General features: G+C 37.4%; 1 protein-coding gene across 1 annotated transcript in view; it reads left to right on the forward strand.

Annotated features, from left to right (window-relative positions):
- Positions 1 to 13,612, forward strand: part of RAD54B (RAD54 homolog B) — a 111,556-nt gene that overhangs the window by 73,326 nt on the left and 24,618 nt on the right. Inside the window, exons 6-9 of the mRNA XM_040261064.1 lie at positions 366 to 528; positions 3,238 to 3,463; positions 3,731 to 3,938; positions 12,994 to 13,133. Coding sequence (XP_040116998.1) covers positions 366 to 528; positions 3,238 to 3,463; positions 3,731 to 3,938; positions 12,994 to 13,133 — 737 coding nt within the window. The remainder of the gene's footprint in view (positions 1 to 365; positions 529 to 3,237; positions 3,464 to 3,730; positions 3,939 to 12,993; positions 13,134 to 13,612) is intronic.

Raw genomic sequence — 13,612 nt, forward strand, 5'->3', positions numbered from 1 at the left:
AATAGTTCTCTTTGCTTTGAATACTGAACTAGTAAGTGTGGTGGCTTAATGAATTCTTTATGAAACAATAGTGAATTTTAGTGGTTTCAAAGCACTTTTGCACATGAAATTTGGAAAGCTCTTTCCCATTCTTTGCATGAATCTTACATCAATAAGGCATGAGATTTTATTTTTAAAATTTTGTACCTTTGCTTAGCATTGATGTTACTGAATTTCAAAATTATTGTGTTTTAATTTTTTTTTCTTTTTGAATTTCAAAGTTTTTGACTGCAAACAGTTTTATCTTCTGAGTAATTAGAGCAAGATAATGTAATTACTGACAGAGTAGAATACATTTATAATTATACTTTCCCCTTTTTCTTAAGATTCCCTTGTTATGCTCCGACCAGATAAGAATCACCAGTGGCTGTTCAATAAGAACTCTTTTCCTATTGTGGATGTAGTGATAGATCCTCACCTTGTATATTACCTTCGACCACATCAGAAAGAAGGGATCATATTCCTTTATGAATGTGTGATGGGAATGAGGTAGGAAAATAATTCGTTTGATCTAATCAGAGCCTTGATTTATCTGTAACATAATGGTTTGCTAGGATGAGCCTAATATATAATGAGTCGCAATGAGTGCAGCATATATTTTAGTTGATAGGAATGGCAAATGGTAATGTGTATGTTTTATTCCACAGGTGGGTTCTTTTTAAAAAAATCATTTTATTAAAAAAAAAATTTGGCTATGTCTGGTCATAGTTGAGGCAGGTAGGATTTTTAATCTTCGTTGCAGCATGTGGGATTTTTTTTTTTTTTAATGCAGCATGCGGACTAGTTGCAGCATGTGGGGTCTAGTTCCCTGACCAGGGATTGAACCCAGGCCCCTTCCATTGGGAGCCCAGAGTCTTAGCCACAGTGGACCACCAGGGAAATCGCCACAGGTAGTTCTTGAAGGGTACTGTGGTGATAAACATCTTTCTTGGAACTGGACACACAACTTATGAGGATTTTGCAAAAAAGTTTTCTTCTTATGTCACCTCTGTTTACACACATACACATATACACACGAGTCCCTCTTCCTCTTTTAAAATTTGAGTTTTCTTAAAGAATTATAGTCAAAATACAGTTGAAGTAGAAGACACACACATACACATTGATGTGTATGTGTTCAAACCAAAGGGGGTTAAAAGAATCAAAGGTCTCTGCTAACATATTAGTACATTTCCTTCCAGCCCTTTTTTGCCGGTTTAACGCATAGGACCTCGGTTTTTACATTGGTCACTGCCGCTCAGATGCCTCAGTTACTAGGAAGCGGGGAATGTGAATTCCTCCAAGCTCTAAAGAACCCCTTGAGTGATGACAAGGGGAAAATTATCTCCTGGAAACTTTCTAGATTGTTCTCTCAAATATGCTCTTTTTTTTTTGGAGATCTTACCTCAGTTGGCCTGAGAATCATCTTTTATTCTCTCTCACCTTCTCTAGCTAACCACACGTAAACTTTTGAATATTTTGACTTGCCAAATACTATTTTGAACCTAATTGTTTCTGGCACCTCACTATAGCAGTTCTAGTAACTGGTGTCATAAAATTTTATTTTATCTGGACTATTGCAACAGCTTCTAACTTGTGTATCTGTTTCTGATCCTCCTCAGATTCTTTCTACTTATTGCTGCCAGTTTGATGTTTCTGGAAACAGTTCTGAACATGGCATTTCCTTGCTTAAAATGACTGCAATTCTCAGAACTTAGAGCAATGTTTCCTAATCTGTGGTATGCACTCCACTTGGGTGGTGTATAGAATTATTTTAGGTGTACATGGACAAACTTTATTTTTTACTTTTAATCATGGCATATTTAGTTAGTGAATAACTGGAAAGAAATAGCACATCAAACTTCTGGTTTCACAAGTAGATTATGCTTAGAAAGAATTTATTTTCTTTTCAAATAAATCTAAGTTAAAAAGTGAGTTGATTTAGAGAAGAATAATGAATAGCAACACATATAATATCACGTGTATGGCAAAGCAGTGTAGTCATTCATGGAAGACTGATGTTGGGGAGACACTGACTTACAAGATACAGCCTGAGCTTTCAAGGGCAAGTATCCTTATCTTCTGTCTTCTACCAATCTTGCCAGCTTCCTAACCTTGTATTTCTTTGCTTGGAATTCAGTTCAAGCCCCAGTTGTGCTGATGTGTTAATACTGATTAAGGTAGTGAATTCCTGTTTTCCTTTAAAACTCTGCTCAAGGTTCACCTTCTTCAAGGGAAGCCTTGCTGCTCTCTTCACTATACCTGGGTGCTGGATCACTGTTTTCTCTCTGCCACTCACTATATCTCTTTTAGCTGGCATCTTGCAATGGCAAAATCTAAAATAATCTAAAGTAATAATAAGGGCTATAATAACCTAAAATAATAATAGTGGCTATAATTCATGTTTGTAATATTTTCTCTACATTTTGAAGTGGAAAACAAATAAACTTGGTTTTGGTTGTTATTTCTACTTGTAAGAAACAGAATGGATTAACAAACTATACTTATATTTCCTTGATTCCTTTGGATTTTGTAACTTTTAAAGTGTTTATCTAATACCTGTCAAAGAGCTTTTAAAACTATGAAGTGGTATAAATGCCAGTTACTGATAGTATTCCTTATAATGTTTAATTTTAAATTATATGAACCAAGTAGGCTTGTAGGATTTTTACTAAATTATGTGTATTACGTGTATTAAATCAAATAGTGTTTAATTTTTCTTACAGGTCAAGGAGCTATTTTGGTTGAGGACTTCATTTATTGTAAGAAAATCATAAATACAGATCACTAGGTCTTTCTGGTTATGTTTCATTACATTTTAAAGTGTTTTGATATCTAATACTGAAACTGATAAAAACTGCTCAGCTGTTAGTGATGAGAAGCACAGTTATAGTTAAATTATTTAACTGTAGATATGAAATTGGCATTCATTTCTAGTTTCTAAATATGGAATCATTATAGTAACAGATTTAGATTCAACTGTAATTTCAATTTGTTTTAGTAATTTAGTTGACAGTAAATATATAATGAATATAATTGGCACAGATGCAAAATGTCATAAATCAGCTGAATAGAGAGCTAGAAAATATGTTTAGTGGAGGCTAGAATTCATCCTAATTACAAAATGTCAGCTTCTGGTTTTTGACTAATAGGTGATGATGTTAGGGGCATAAAATATTTTCCTTTTGTAGTTGAAGGAGATATAATTATTTCTAACAGGGTGAATGGCAGATGCGGAGCTATTCTTGCCGATGAAATGGGTTTAGGGAAAACGCTGCAATGCATTTCGCTTATTTGGACCCTGCAGTGTCAGGGCCCCTATGGAGGCAAGCCAGTGGTAAAGAAGACACTTATTGTCACACCTGGAAGCTTGGTGAATAATTGGAGGAAAGAATTCCAAAAGTGGCTAGGAATCGAAAGGATCAAGATATTTACTGTTGATCAGGTGAGAGACTTTTGAACATTTAGATTTGGTCATTTACTAAATCTCTAGCTTTTCAAATCAGTGCTGCAGCTTTCACTGTCTATCTAGCAGTTTTTCAAGTGTATGTAGTTCTCTTTTTTCTGATAGATGGAATCTTGCCTTACAATTTGGTTATGAGTTAATATATTCTAATACCTAGATAATGGTTTTCAGGAATATGCTGCTTTTATTTAATTTCACACAGTTTTTGCCCATGATTTGTTAAAGGTTACCGTTTTTTTTTTTTAGGACCACAAAATAGAAGAATTCACCAAATCTCCATTTTATTCTGTTCTTATCATCAGTTATGAAATGTTACTTCGTTCCCTGGATCAAATTAAGAGTGTAAAATTTGATCTTCTAATTTGTGATGAAGGGCATCGTTTGAAGAACAGTACCATTAAGACAACTACAGCCCTCATTAGCCTCTCCTGTGAGAAAAGGATAATTTTAACTGGTCTGTATTTACTTTGGGTGAGATATGATAGAATTTTGCGTAATGAATATGCAGAACTTGTAGTATGATATTTAACGTCCAAAGGATTGATGATATTGAGTGGAATTCATACTAATCAACCTCGGTTAGTTGAGTCTTGGTAGGATTCTGAATTATCAAATTCCTGTGTAATGTTTCCCAGATTTTGGATTCTTTGAGGAATAAACATGATGGTATTATGGTAAAGAAAGTAGAAGATGGGGCTAGACTGCTTGAGCTTGGTTTCCAAGTCTGACAGCTGTGCAACTTTGGGCAAGTTATACTTCTCCGTACCTCAATTTTCTTATGTGTGAAATAGATTCCTTATGTTTTGAGGGTCAAATGAGTTAATTCATGTGAAGTTCTTGGAAGACTGCCCTTACATGATAAGTGTTTAATACAAATATCCTTTATTTTTCCGTGTTTGTGCTGTATGCATATGGTTTTTTGCTGGCCAAAGCTTCTAGCCCAGGTTGTCTGGAAAAGTGGAATAGACTGTACATAAATGTAAGAATACTTTTCTGCCTTATCCTTTTTAGCTTAAGGCCTAGACTAAAATTAGGCCTGAATAACTCAAAGGAATTATTTTCCCATACCTCATTTTGGTCTTGTGTGGTGCTTTGAACTTACCATTTTGGTAGCAGGAGAAAAAAGTTGTCTTTACTAATGTTTACATCCCTTCTGTTTTCTGCTCAAGACTCCTTTTGCTGATCATCTTTTATCCTTTTAGAAATGATGGGCAGGGCATGGTTATTTGTATTGCATTATATCCCACGTCTTTGTGTCCTCCATGTGTCCTTTATGCATGTCAGAGCTCTCCTGTGATGTTAAAATGAGGGAGAAGGGGTGTGACCAACAGCTTATTCCTCCAATATACATCTTCAGGGTAGAAGTGTGCCGTGGAACAACAGAGAAACCGCCCTCCTGCTGTGCTCTCACTGAGTTGGGCTATAGAGGGTGCCCACCTTTAAATAATTTATGGCTATTTGACTTCCAATTTGTGTAGAAGGATTGTATTACCATTACCAAATGTGATTTTGAAGACTATATATGCTTTTTAGAAATGATTTGGGGAACTGTTAAGTGACCTTTACATTCTTCATATTTAGTCAAAGTGGATTCTTTATACTTCTTGACTCAGTTCAGTTCAGTTCAGTCGCTCAGTCGTGTACATTCTTCATATTTAGTCAAAGTGGATTCTTTATACTTCTTGACTAGCCTTTGATTTTTGAAATCCTTGGGGCCAGAAAAGCAATGGAAAAAAGATCAAAGCAGAGATTATTTCTTTTTCCTTCTCAATGTGGCATCAATATTGCTTACCTAAATAGTAGTAATAGCTATAGTGTTAAAAAGATTGGCATTCAAGGGGGAAAACAAAAATAAAGAGTGAGAAATTCAGATTACTTTTGGGTAATAATAATAGAATAATAATTTTAAAAAAAAGGACTTCCTTGGTGGCGCAGTGGATAAGAATTCACCTGCCAATGCAGGGGACACGGGTTTGATCTCTGGTCTGGGAAGATTCCACATGCTGTGCATCAACTAAGCCCGAGCACCACACCTACTGAGCCCAGGCTCTAGAGCCCAAGAGCCACAGCTACTGAAGCCTGGCTAGAGCCTGTGCTCCACAATGAGAGAAGCTCTCACAGTGAGAAGCTTGCACAGCATGATGAAGGAGTAGCCCATTTACCACAGCTAGAGAAAGCCCACATGTGGCAACCAGACCCAGACCCAGTGCAGAAAAATGGATTCTCTTCTATTTGACAATCAGATAATGTCCTTTAGCAAAAGTGAACAGTTTTACTACTATTCTCAATTATAAGAAAACACCAATTTAACTAGCATTACAAATTAAATTTTATTTTGTTGTTGTTGTTCAGTCATCCAGTCTTATCCAACTCTTTGTGAGTCGGACAGTTTGATTCAGTGACTCCCATGCTAGTAAGATCATGCTTAAAATCTTGCATGCTAGGTTTCAGCATTATGAGAACCAAGAAGTTCCAAATGTCCAAGCTGGGTTTAGGAAAGGAAGAGGAACCAGAGATCAAATTGCCAACATTTGCTGGATCATAGAGAAAACTAGGGAATTCCAGAAGACATCTACCTCTATCTTCCACTACACTAAAGCCTTTGATTGTGTGGACCACAACAAACTGGAAAACTCTTAAAGAGATGGGAATATCAGACCATCTTACCTCTCTCCTGAGAAAGCTGTATGTGGGTCAAGAAGCGACAGTTAGAAACCTGTTTGGAACAACTGATTGGTTCAGGATCGAGAAAGGAGTATCACAGGGCTGTCTGCTATCACCCTGTTTGTTTAACGTATATGCTGAGCACATCATGAGAAATGCCAGGCTGGATGAGTTACAAGCTGGAATCAAGAAAGGTGGGAGAAACATCAACAACCTCAGATATGCAGATGATACCACCCTTATGGCAGAAAGTGAAGAGAAACTCAAAAGCCTCTTGATGAACGTGAAAGAGGAGAGTGAAAAAGTTGGCTTAAAGCTCAACATTCAGAAAACGAAGATCATGGCATCCGGTCCCATCAGTTTATGGGAAATAGATGGGGAAACAGTGTCAGACTTTATTTAGGGGGGCTCCAAAATCACTGCAGATGGTGACTGAAGCCATGAAATTAAAAGACACTTACTCCTTGGAAGAAAAGTTATGACCAACCTAGATAGCATATTAAAAAGCAGAGACATTACTTTGCCAGCAAGGTCCATCTAGTCAAGGCTGTGGTTTTTCCATTGGTCATGTGTGGATGTGAGAGTTGGACTGTGAAGAAAGCTGAGTGCCGAAGAATTGATGCTTTTGAACTGTGGTGTTGGAGAAGACTCTTGAGAATCCCTTGGACTGCAAGGAGATCCAACCAGTCCATTCTAAAGGAAATCAGTCCTGAATGTTCATTGGAAGGACTGATGTTGAAGCTGAAACTCCAATACTTTGGTCACCTGATGTGAAGAACTGACTCATTTGAAAAGACCCTGATGCTGGGAAAGATTGAGTGCAGGAGGAGAAGGGGACAACAGAGGATAAGATGGTTGGATGGCATCACTGACTCTATGGACATGAGTCTGAGTGAACTCCGGTAGTTGGTGATGGTCAGGGAGGTCTGGCGTGCTGCAGTCCATGGAGTCACAAAGAGTCAGACACGACTGAGCAACTTCACTTTCACTTTTCACTTTCACGCATTGGAGAAGGAAATGGCAACCCACTCCAGTGTTCTTGCCTGGAGAACCCCAGGGACGGGGGAGCCTGGTGGGCTGCCATCTGTGGGCTCGCACTGAGTCAGACACGACTGAAGCGACTTAGCAGCAGTGTATATGTATCCATGCTACTTGCTCCACTCGTCCTGCTCTCCCCTTACCCCACCGTGACCACACGGCCATTCACTGTGTCTGTTTCTGTTCTTTCCCTGAAAATAGGTTCATCAATACCACTTTTCTAGATTTCATATATTTGCATTAATATACAATGTTTGTTTTTCTCTTTCTGACTTATTTCACTCTCTATAACAGGCTCTACATCCATTCACCTCACTAGAACTGACTCAGATGTCTTCCTTTTTATGGCTGAGTAATATTCCATCGTATCTATGTGCCACATATTTATTCGTTCATCTGCCGATGGGCATCTAGGTTGCTTCCATGTCCTAACTATTGTAAATAGTGCTGCAGTGAACATTGGGGTACATGTGTCTTTTAGAATTGTGGTTTTCTCAGGGTATATTCCCAGTAGTGAGATTGTTGGGTCATATGGTAGATTTATTCCTAGTTTCTTTTTTTTTTTTTTTTAGGAATCTTCATATTGTTCCCCATAATTATTGTATCAGTTTACATTCCCACCAACAGCACAGGAGGGTTCCCTTTTCTCCACATCCTCTTCAGCTTTTTTGTTTGTAGATTTTTTGATGATGCCCATTCTGACCATTGTATTAAAACCTAGACAGTGTATTATAAAGCAGAGACATCACATTGCTGACAAAGGTCTGTATAGTCAAAGAGAGTTGGACCATAAAGAAGGCTGAGCACCAAAGAATTGATGCTTTTGATCTGTGATGCTGGAGAAGGCTTTTGAGAGTCCCTTGGACACCAAGGAGATCAAACCAGCCAGTCCTAAAGGAAATCAACCCTGAATATTCACTGGAGGGACTGATGCTGAAGCTGAAACTCCAGTACATTGGGCCACCTGATGTGAAGGGCCAACTCCCTGGAAAAGACCCTGATGCTGGGCAAGACTGAGAGCAGGAGGAGAAGAGGGTGACAGAGGATGAGATGGTTGGATGGGCTCACTGACTCAATAGACATGAGTTTGAGCAAACTCGGGGGGGTAGTGAAGGACAGGGAAGCCTGCTGTGCTGTAGTCCACGGGATTGCAAGTGTCAGACATGACTGAGTGACTGAACAGCAACAGTTCTGACCAGTGTGAGGTGATACCTCATTGTAGTTTTGATTTGATTTCTCTAATGGTGATGTTGAGCATCTTTTCATGAGTTTATTAGCCATCTGTATGTCCTCCTTGGAGAAATATCTGTTTAGGTTTTCTGCCCAGTTTTATTTTATTTTATTTTATTTTTTATTTTACTTTACTCTGCCCAGTTTTTGATTGGGTTGTTTGTTTTTCTGATATTGGGCTATATGAGCTGCTTATATATTTTGGAGATTAATAAATTTAGTATTTTCAGTAGAAAATGATTCTGGGACTCCATTCAGAAGGACTATGCCAATGATGACCAATAAGGTCATTTCCTTTGAGGAATTAGCATTGCCCCCGTTATTTGTGCTTTGTCTGTTTCTGCTTTCTTTCTTTTTTAAAAATATATTTATTTGGCTGCATTGGGTCTTAGTTGCAGATATTTGTTGCATCATGTGGGACCTTTTTGCTGTTGTTGTTGTGGCAAGCAGGCTCTCTGGTTGCTCCGTGGCATGTGGGGTCTTAGTTCCCCAATCAGGGAACAAACTCGGTCCCCTGCCTTGCAAGGTGGATTCTTAACCACTGGACCACCAGAGAGGTCCCTGTTTCTGCTTTCCTGTCCTGGTCGCTGCTGCTCCTGAGCTGCGAATTTAGGTGAAAACTAGCACTAGGTAACCGCTCATATTTAGAAATGCTTATAGTTGGTTTTTATCTGCTCAGAATTGCCTGAATAAATTCTTTTTAATAGTGGCAGGGTATCTTACTTATAAAATGATAAGGTGATTTGTGTTTTCTTATGGAATTAACACTTGATTATGAGTATGTGCAGTGCTGCATATATAATAGGTGCTCAGAAGCTATCTGAAGAATCCAGTGAAAGTGATTTTGATTTTGTTTCCTGCTCTTATCTGGCCCAGTTCTGTGAAGAGTATTCAGTTAATATTTCCTGGAAAGTTTCAATATTAAAATTAAATTAAAATTTAATAGAGGTATATTAGACTTCTAGGGCTGCCATAACAAAATACCACGGAGTGGGTGGTAAATTTCTTCAGTGACAACAGAAATGTGTTTTCCTACAGTTCTGGAGCCTGAAAGTCCAGTCTCAGGCTATCAGCAGGCTTGATTTCTTCTGAGGCCTCTCTCCTTGCCTGGGTCCTCTCATGGCCTGTCCTCTGAGTGTGTGTATCCCTGTGTCTGTCTTTTTTCTTGAAAGAATACAAGTCACGTTGGATTAGGGCCTCACCCTTATTAGTTTCTTTAACTTTACCTCCTTAAAAGGCCTGTTTTCAAATATAGCCACATTGGGAATTAGGACTTCAAGGTATGAATTTTGAGGGGACACAGGTCAATTCGTAACATCTCATTATGTCAAATAGCCTTTCATTAGATATTAGATATCCTTTATTTATAGAATAAAAAAGAAAATTATGAGATTTGAAGCAAAATTCTTATTGAAGAGTAAAAGTTAAAAATATACGCAGACATACAGATACATATATGTACTGCTGTGTTATGGCATGCTTAGAAACTAGGAAGGGAAGTCATCCTTGAGTCTCAGTTTCTTAATGAGCTGTTAGCCTTTTGTCATGTTTCATTATTCACACACACACACAGACACACCACACACACACACAACATACATGCCTATTTCTTTATTTTTTGTATATATTGGGTTGGCCAAAAAGTTTGTTTGGGTTTTCCCATAAGATCATATGGAAAAACCGTGAATGAACTTTTTGGCCAATCCAGTACATACAAATCCATCTTTATTCATTGACACACATAATGCACATCAAAATACACTTAATGTAAACATTTTTCTATTATAGTGCATAATTTTGAAATGTGATGAATATCTACAAGCACTTACTTTTTTCTATGTAGACTGCTAAAAGTGGAATTATTGGACCTAAAGGAAAAATACACAGAGGAGTATGTATAAAGACCTCTTAGGCCTTTTTATGGAGATCAGAGATACAGATATAGCTGTAGGTTATTGGTAATGTTCCTGTACTTGGGTTGGGTGGTAGATTTATGTCTCCTTAAAAGTAAACAATGAAATAAAAAGCTTTTATTGCTAGGATAGAGGTAGGGGAAGAGAAAGTTCTCTTAATTTCACTTCCATAGCTCTGAAAATAATTTTAGTAAATACAGAAACTTGAAAAATCTTTAGTGTTTCGTTTTTTCTTGTCATTGGACATTGCTGCTTCTACATAGTCTAGAATTAGAAAGGAATACTAAAAGCTCTAGCTGTGGTAGTTGTGGTACCCAGGCTTAATTGCTCCCCACTGTGTGGAATTTTCCAGGACCAGGGATCAAACCTGTATCCTCTGTATTGGTGGGCGGATTCCTATCCACTGTACCACCAGGGAAATCCATCTTTTCTTTTCCTACTTTACTCTGCTTCCTTATTATTTTTTGCCCTAAATCCTTTCCCTGTCCCCTTCTTGTGTTCCACCTTTCTTTTTTCCAGTTTTGCTTTTGCCTCTTTTCCTTGTGTATCAGGGTGATTTCAGCTGCAAGTAACAGATATGTGAATTAAATGTGCTTATTCTCCCACACAACTGCAAATCTAGAGTGAAGACAGGTTCCAGGGGTGACCCAGCAGCTCAACAGTGTTGTCAAGGATTCTGGTTCTTTTTGTTCTTTGCTGTGCCGTGTTTGGTGTTGACTTCATCCCCATGCTTGTAACAAGTGGCCAGAGCAGTTCCAGACATCACAGCTAGATGTGATGATGTTTAAAGGAGAACAGGGGCTGGCTCTGCCTTTTTCTCCTGACTTCCTCTTATGTCTCACTGGACAAGATGGATTACTCTTGGCGGACACTGTCGGTGCCCTCCCTAGCTCCCTTTTTCTGAGCTGTCAGACCCACCACTTAGCTGCTGGGGCTATTGGTTAAAGAACTCTCCTGCCTTATCTGGAGAATTATCATTGGTTGAATGAGAGCTTCTTCTCTCCCTTGCAGCTCGGTCAGTGATGGACTTACATAGAGCAGCAAGTGGAAAATGCCAGCTCCTTCACCTTAGGATAATTTCAGGAGCAACTTTATTTGGTGCAGTTTTTGCTCTAAGGCTCCCTATAATTTAACTCAAGCTACATTGTTGGTTTCTTCCCCTGCGTTTTCTGATTCCCTTTTTCCTGAGTCATTTCTCCATAAATCATGTGTAGCTAATCTGTATCTCAGGCTCTACTTCTGAGAACCTAGTCTGAGACAAACTCTTTCTTAACATCAGTCGTTGGCAAAGGGGACAGAACTACCAGGATTCGCTTGGGTTAATCATTTGGATGACTGTCTGGAAGCCAATCACAATGAACCGTGTACCTTTTGTTCCCTTGTTGCTTTTCCTGTTCCCCCACTTTTTTATTAATTGTCATGGATTCTTTTAAAGGCTTAAAATGCATATCAATATAAATGTATTTTCTTAACTGTGATGTGTCTAAAAATTTTTTAAACTAACTGGATGTATTAAAAAAATTAGTAAGCATTGATCCAACCTCGGTCTACTCCTTTAATTTCAAAGAAAGTGATTGTGAAACTCTCTAACATTGTAAAAGTTCGTGTTGTCTGTTACTGAAATAAGTGCATTTTAATGTACATCTTACATTATTTATATCTCTGGACAACTTTTTGTAGTCTCTTGTCTGAAACTCATCTGAAATTATGCTGTTTTACTGTGCTGATTTATATATTCATTTGACATTATTATAATTATTGAAACCTGCTAGTGTCTCTTTGAAAATTAGTTAGCCAAAAGTTACTGAGCATGTAGTATGTGCAGGGTGTATCAATCCATTAGAGTCTCTGTCACTCTTCAGGATTAGTGAAGATCCCAATTTTATGTGATTACTTTGTAATGTATTAATATTAGGTACCTTTCATTGTATTTACTAAACATTAGGCACTTCACATCCTTTGTCTTTAATTTTCTTTGTAATATCACTGGGAAATTATTATCTTTCTACTTTTTTAAGTGAAAAAACAATCCCCAGTTTAATTTAAAAGAACTTAAGCAACTTTGTCCAGAGTCACATAGTTTTAATAGTAACAGATAACAGCTATGGAACATTATTGTGCTCCAGGCACTGTTCTTAGTACATGAATTAATTCATTTAATCCTCACAACCCTAGTACTGCTATTATTATTCCTATTTTACAGCAAATAAAATTGATATAAGTAACTTTTAAGGGTTACTCAGAGAATAAGTGATACAGGTGGGATTTGAACCCAAATAGTCAGACTCTCCCTGGAGGAGGGCATGGCAACCCGCTCCAATATTCTTGCCTGGAGAATCCCCATGGACAGAGAAACCTGGTGGGCTACAGTCCATGGGGTCACAAAGAGTCAAACACAACTGACTGACTAAGCACACAGCACAGTCAGACTCTAGAGCCTGTACTTTGCCAAGATGCTGTACTAAATAAGACTTCAGTTCACAGTTACAACCGGAGTTAAAAATTTATATGATTATTAATTTTTAAAAACTTTGTTTAGCTGCTCTTTCTTAATTTGAGACTTTGCTTATATGTAGTCCTCTTAGGGAAGAGAGTACAAATTTCATTAAACAACTGATACGGTAAAACACAAACTTGACCTTCTGATCACTTTTATCTCTTTAGGTACTCCAGTTCAGAATGATCTCCAAGAATTTTTTACATTAATTGATTTTGTAAATCCAGGAATATTAGGCTCTTTGTCAGCTTATAGAAAAATATATGAAGAACCCATTATTATATCAAGACAACCTTCTGCTTCTGAGGTATAGTTTACTTTAATAAGTAGGTTAAAAATGACCAGTTTATCTAGGAAAATCATCCATAACTTGGGTATTATTTTAATTTAGGAAAAAATTAATTAGTAGAGTGAATTTTTTATTTTCTCCACAGTCTTTCAACTTCTCTTGCATTTCTTACTTTGTAAAATGACATTATCACTTTAAAAACATTCATTGGTAGGTACTTCACGAAGAATTATAAATGACAGTAAACATATAAAAATGTTTACCTTTACTGATTTTGAAAAATGTAAATAACTGTGAAGTGATTTTTGTACTTTTCTATTGATGTTTTAGTTGGTTAGATTTGCATTGTAATAGGAAATGTACTTAAGAATACTGTCCTCTAACTGGTTGGAATAAAAATTGGTATGATTGGAAGATAGTTTGCCAATATGTATTAAAAAGCTTTAAATTTGAATGTATCTTGTGGCCTAGAAGTACCAGCTTTAGGAATTTATTAT

The sequence above is a fragment of the Oryx dammah genome, unplaced genomic scaffold (genome assembly GCF_014754425.2).
Source record: "Oryx dammah isolate SB20612 unplaced genomic scaffold, SCBI_Odam_1.1 HiC_scaffold_19, whole genome shotgun sequence".
In the NCBI taxonomy this organism is placed as follows: Eukaryota; Metazoa; Chordata; class Mammalia; order Artiodactyla; family Bovidae; genus Oryx; species Oryx dammah.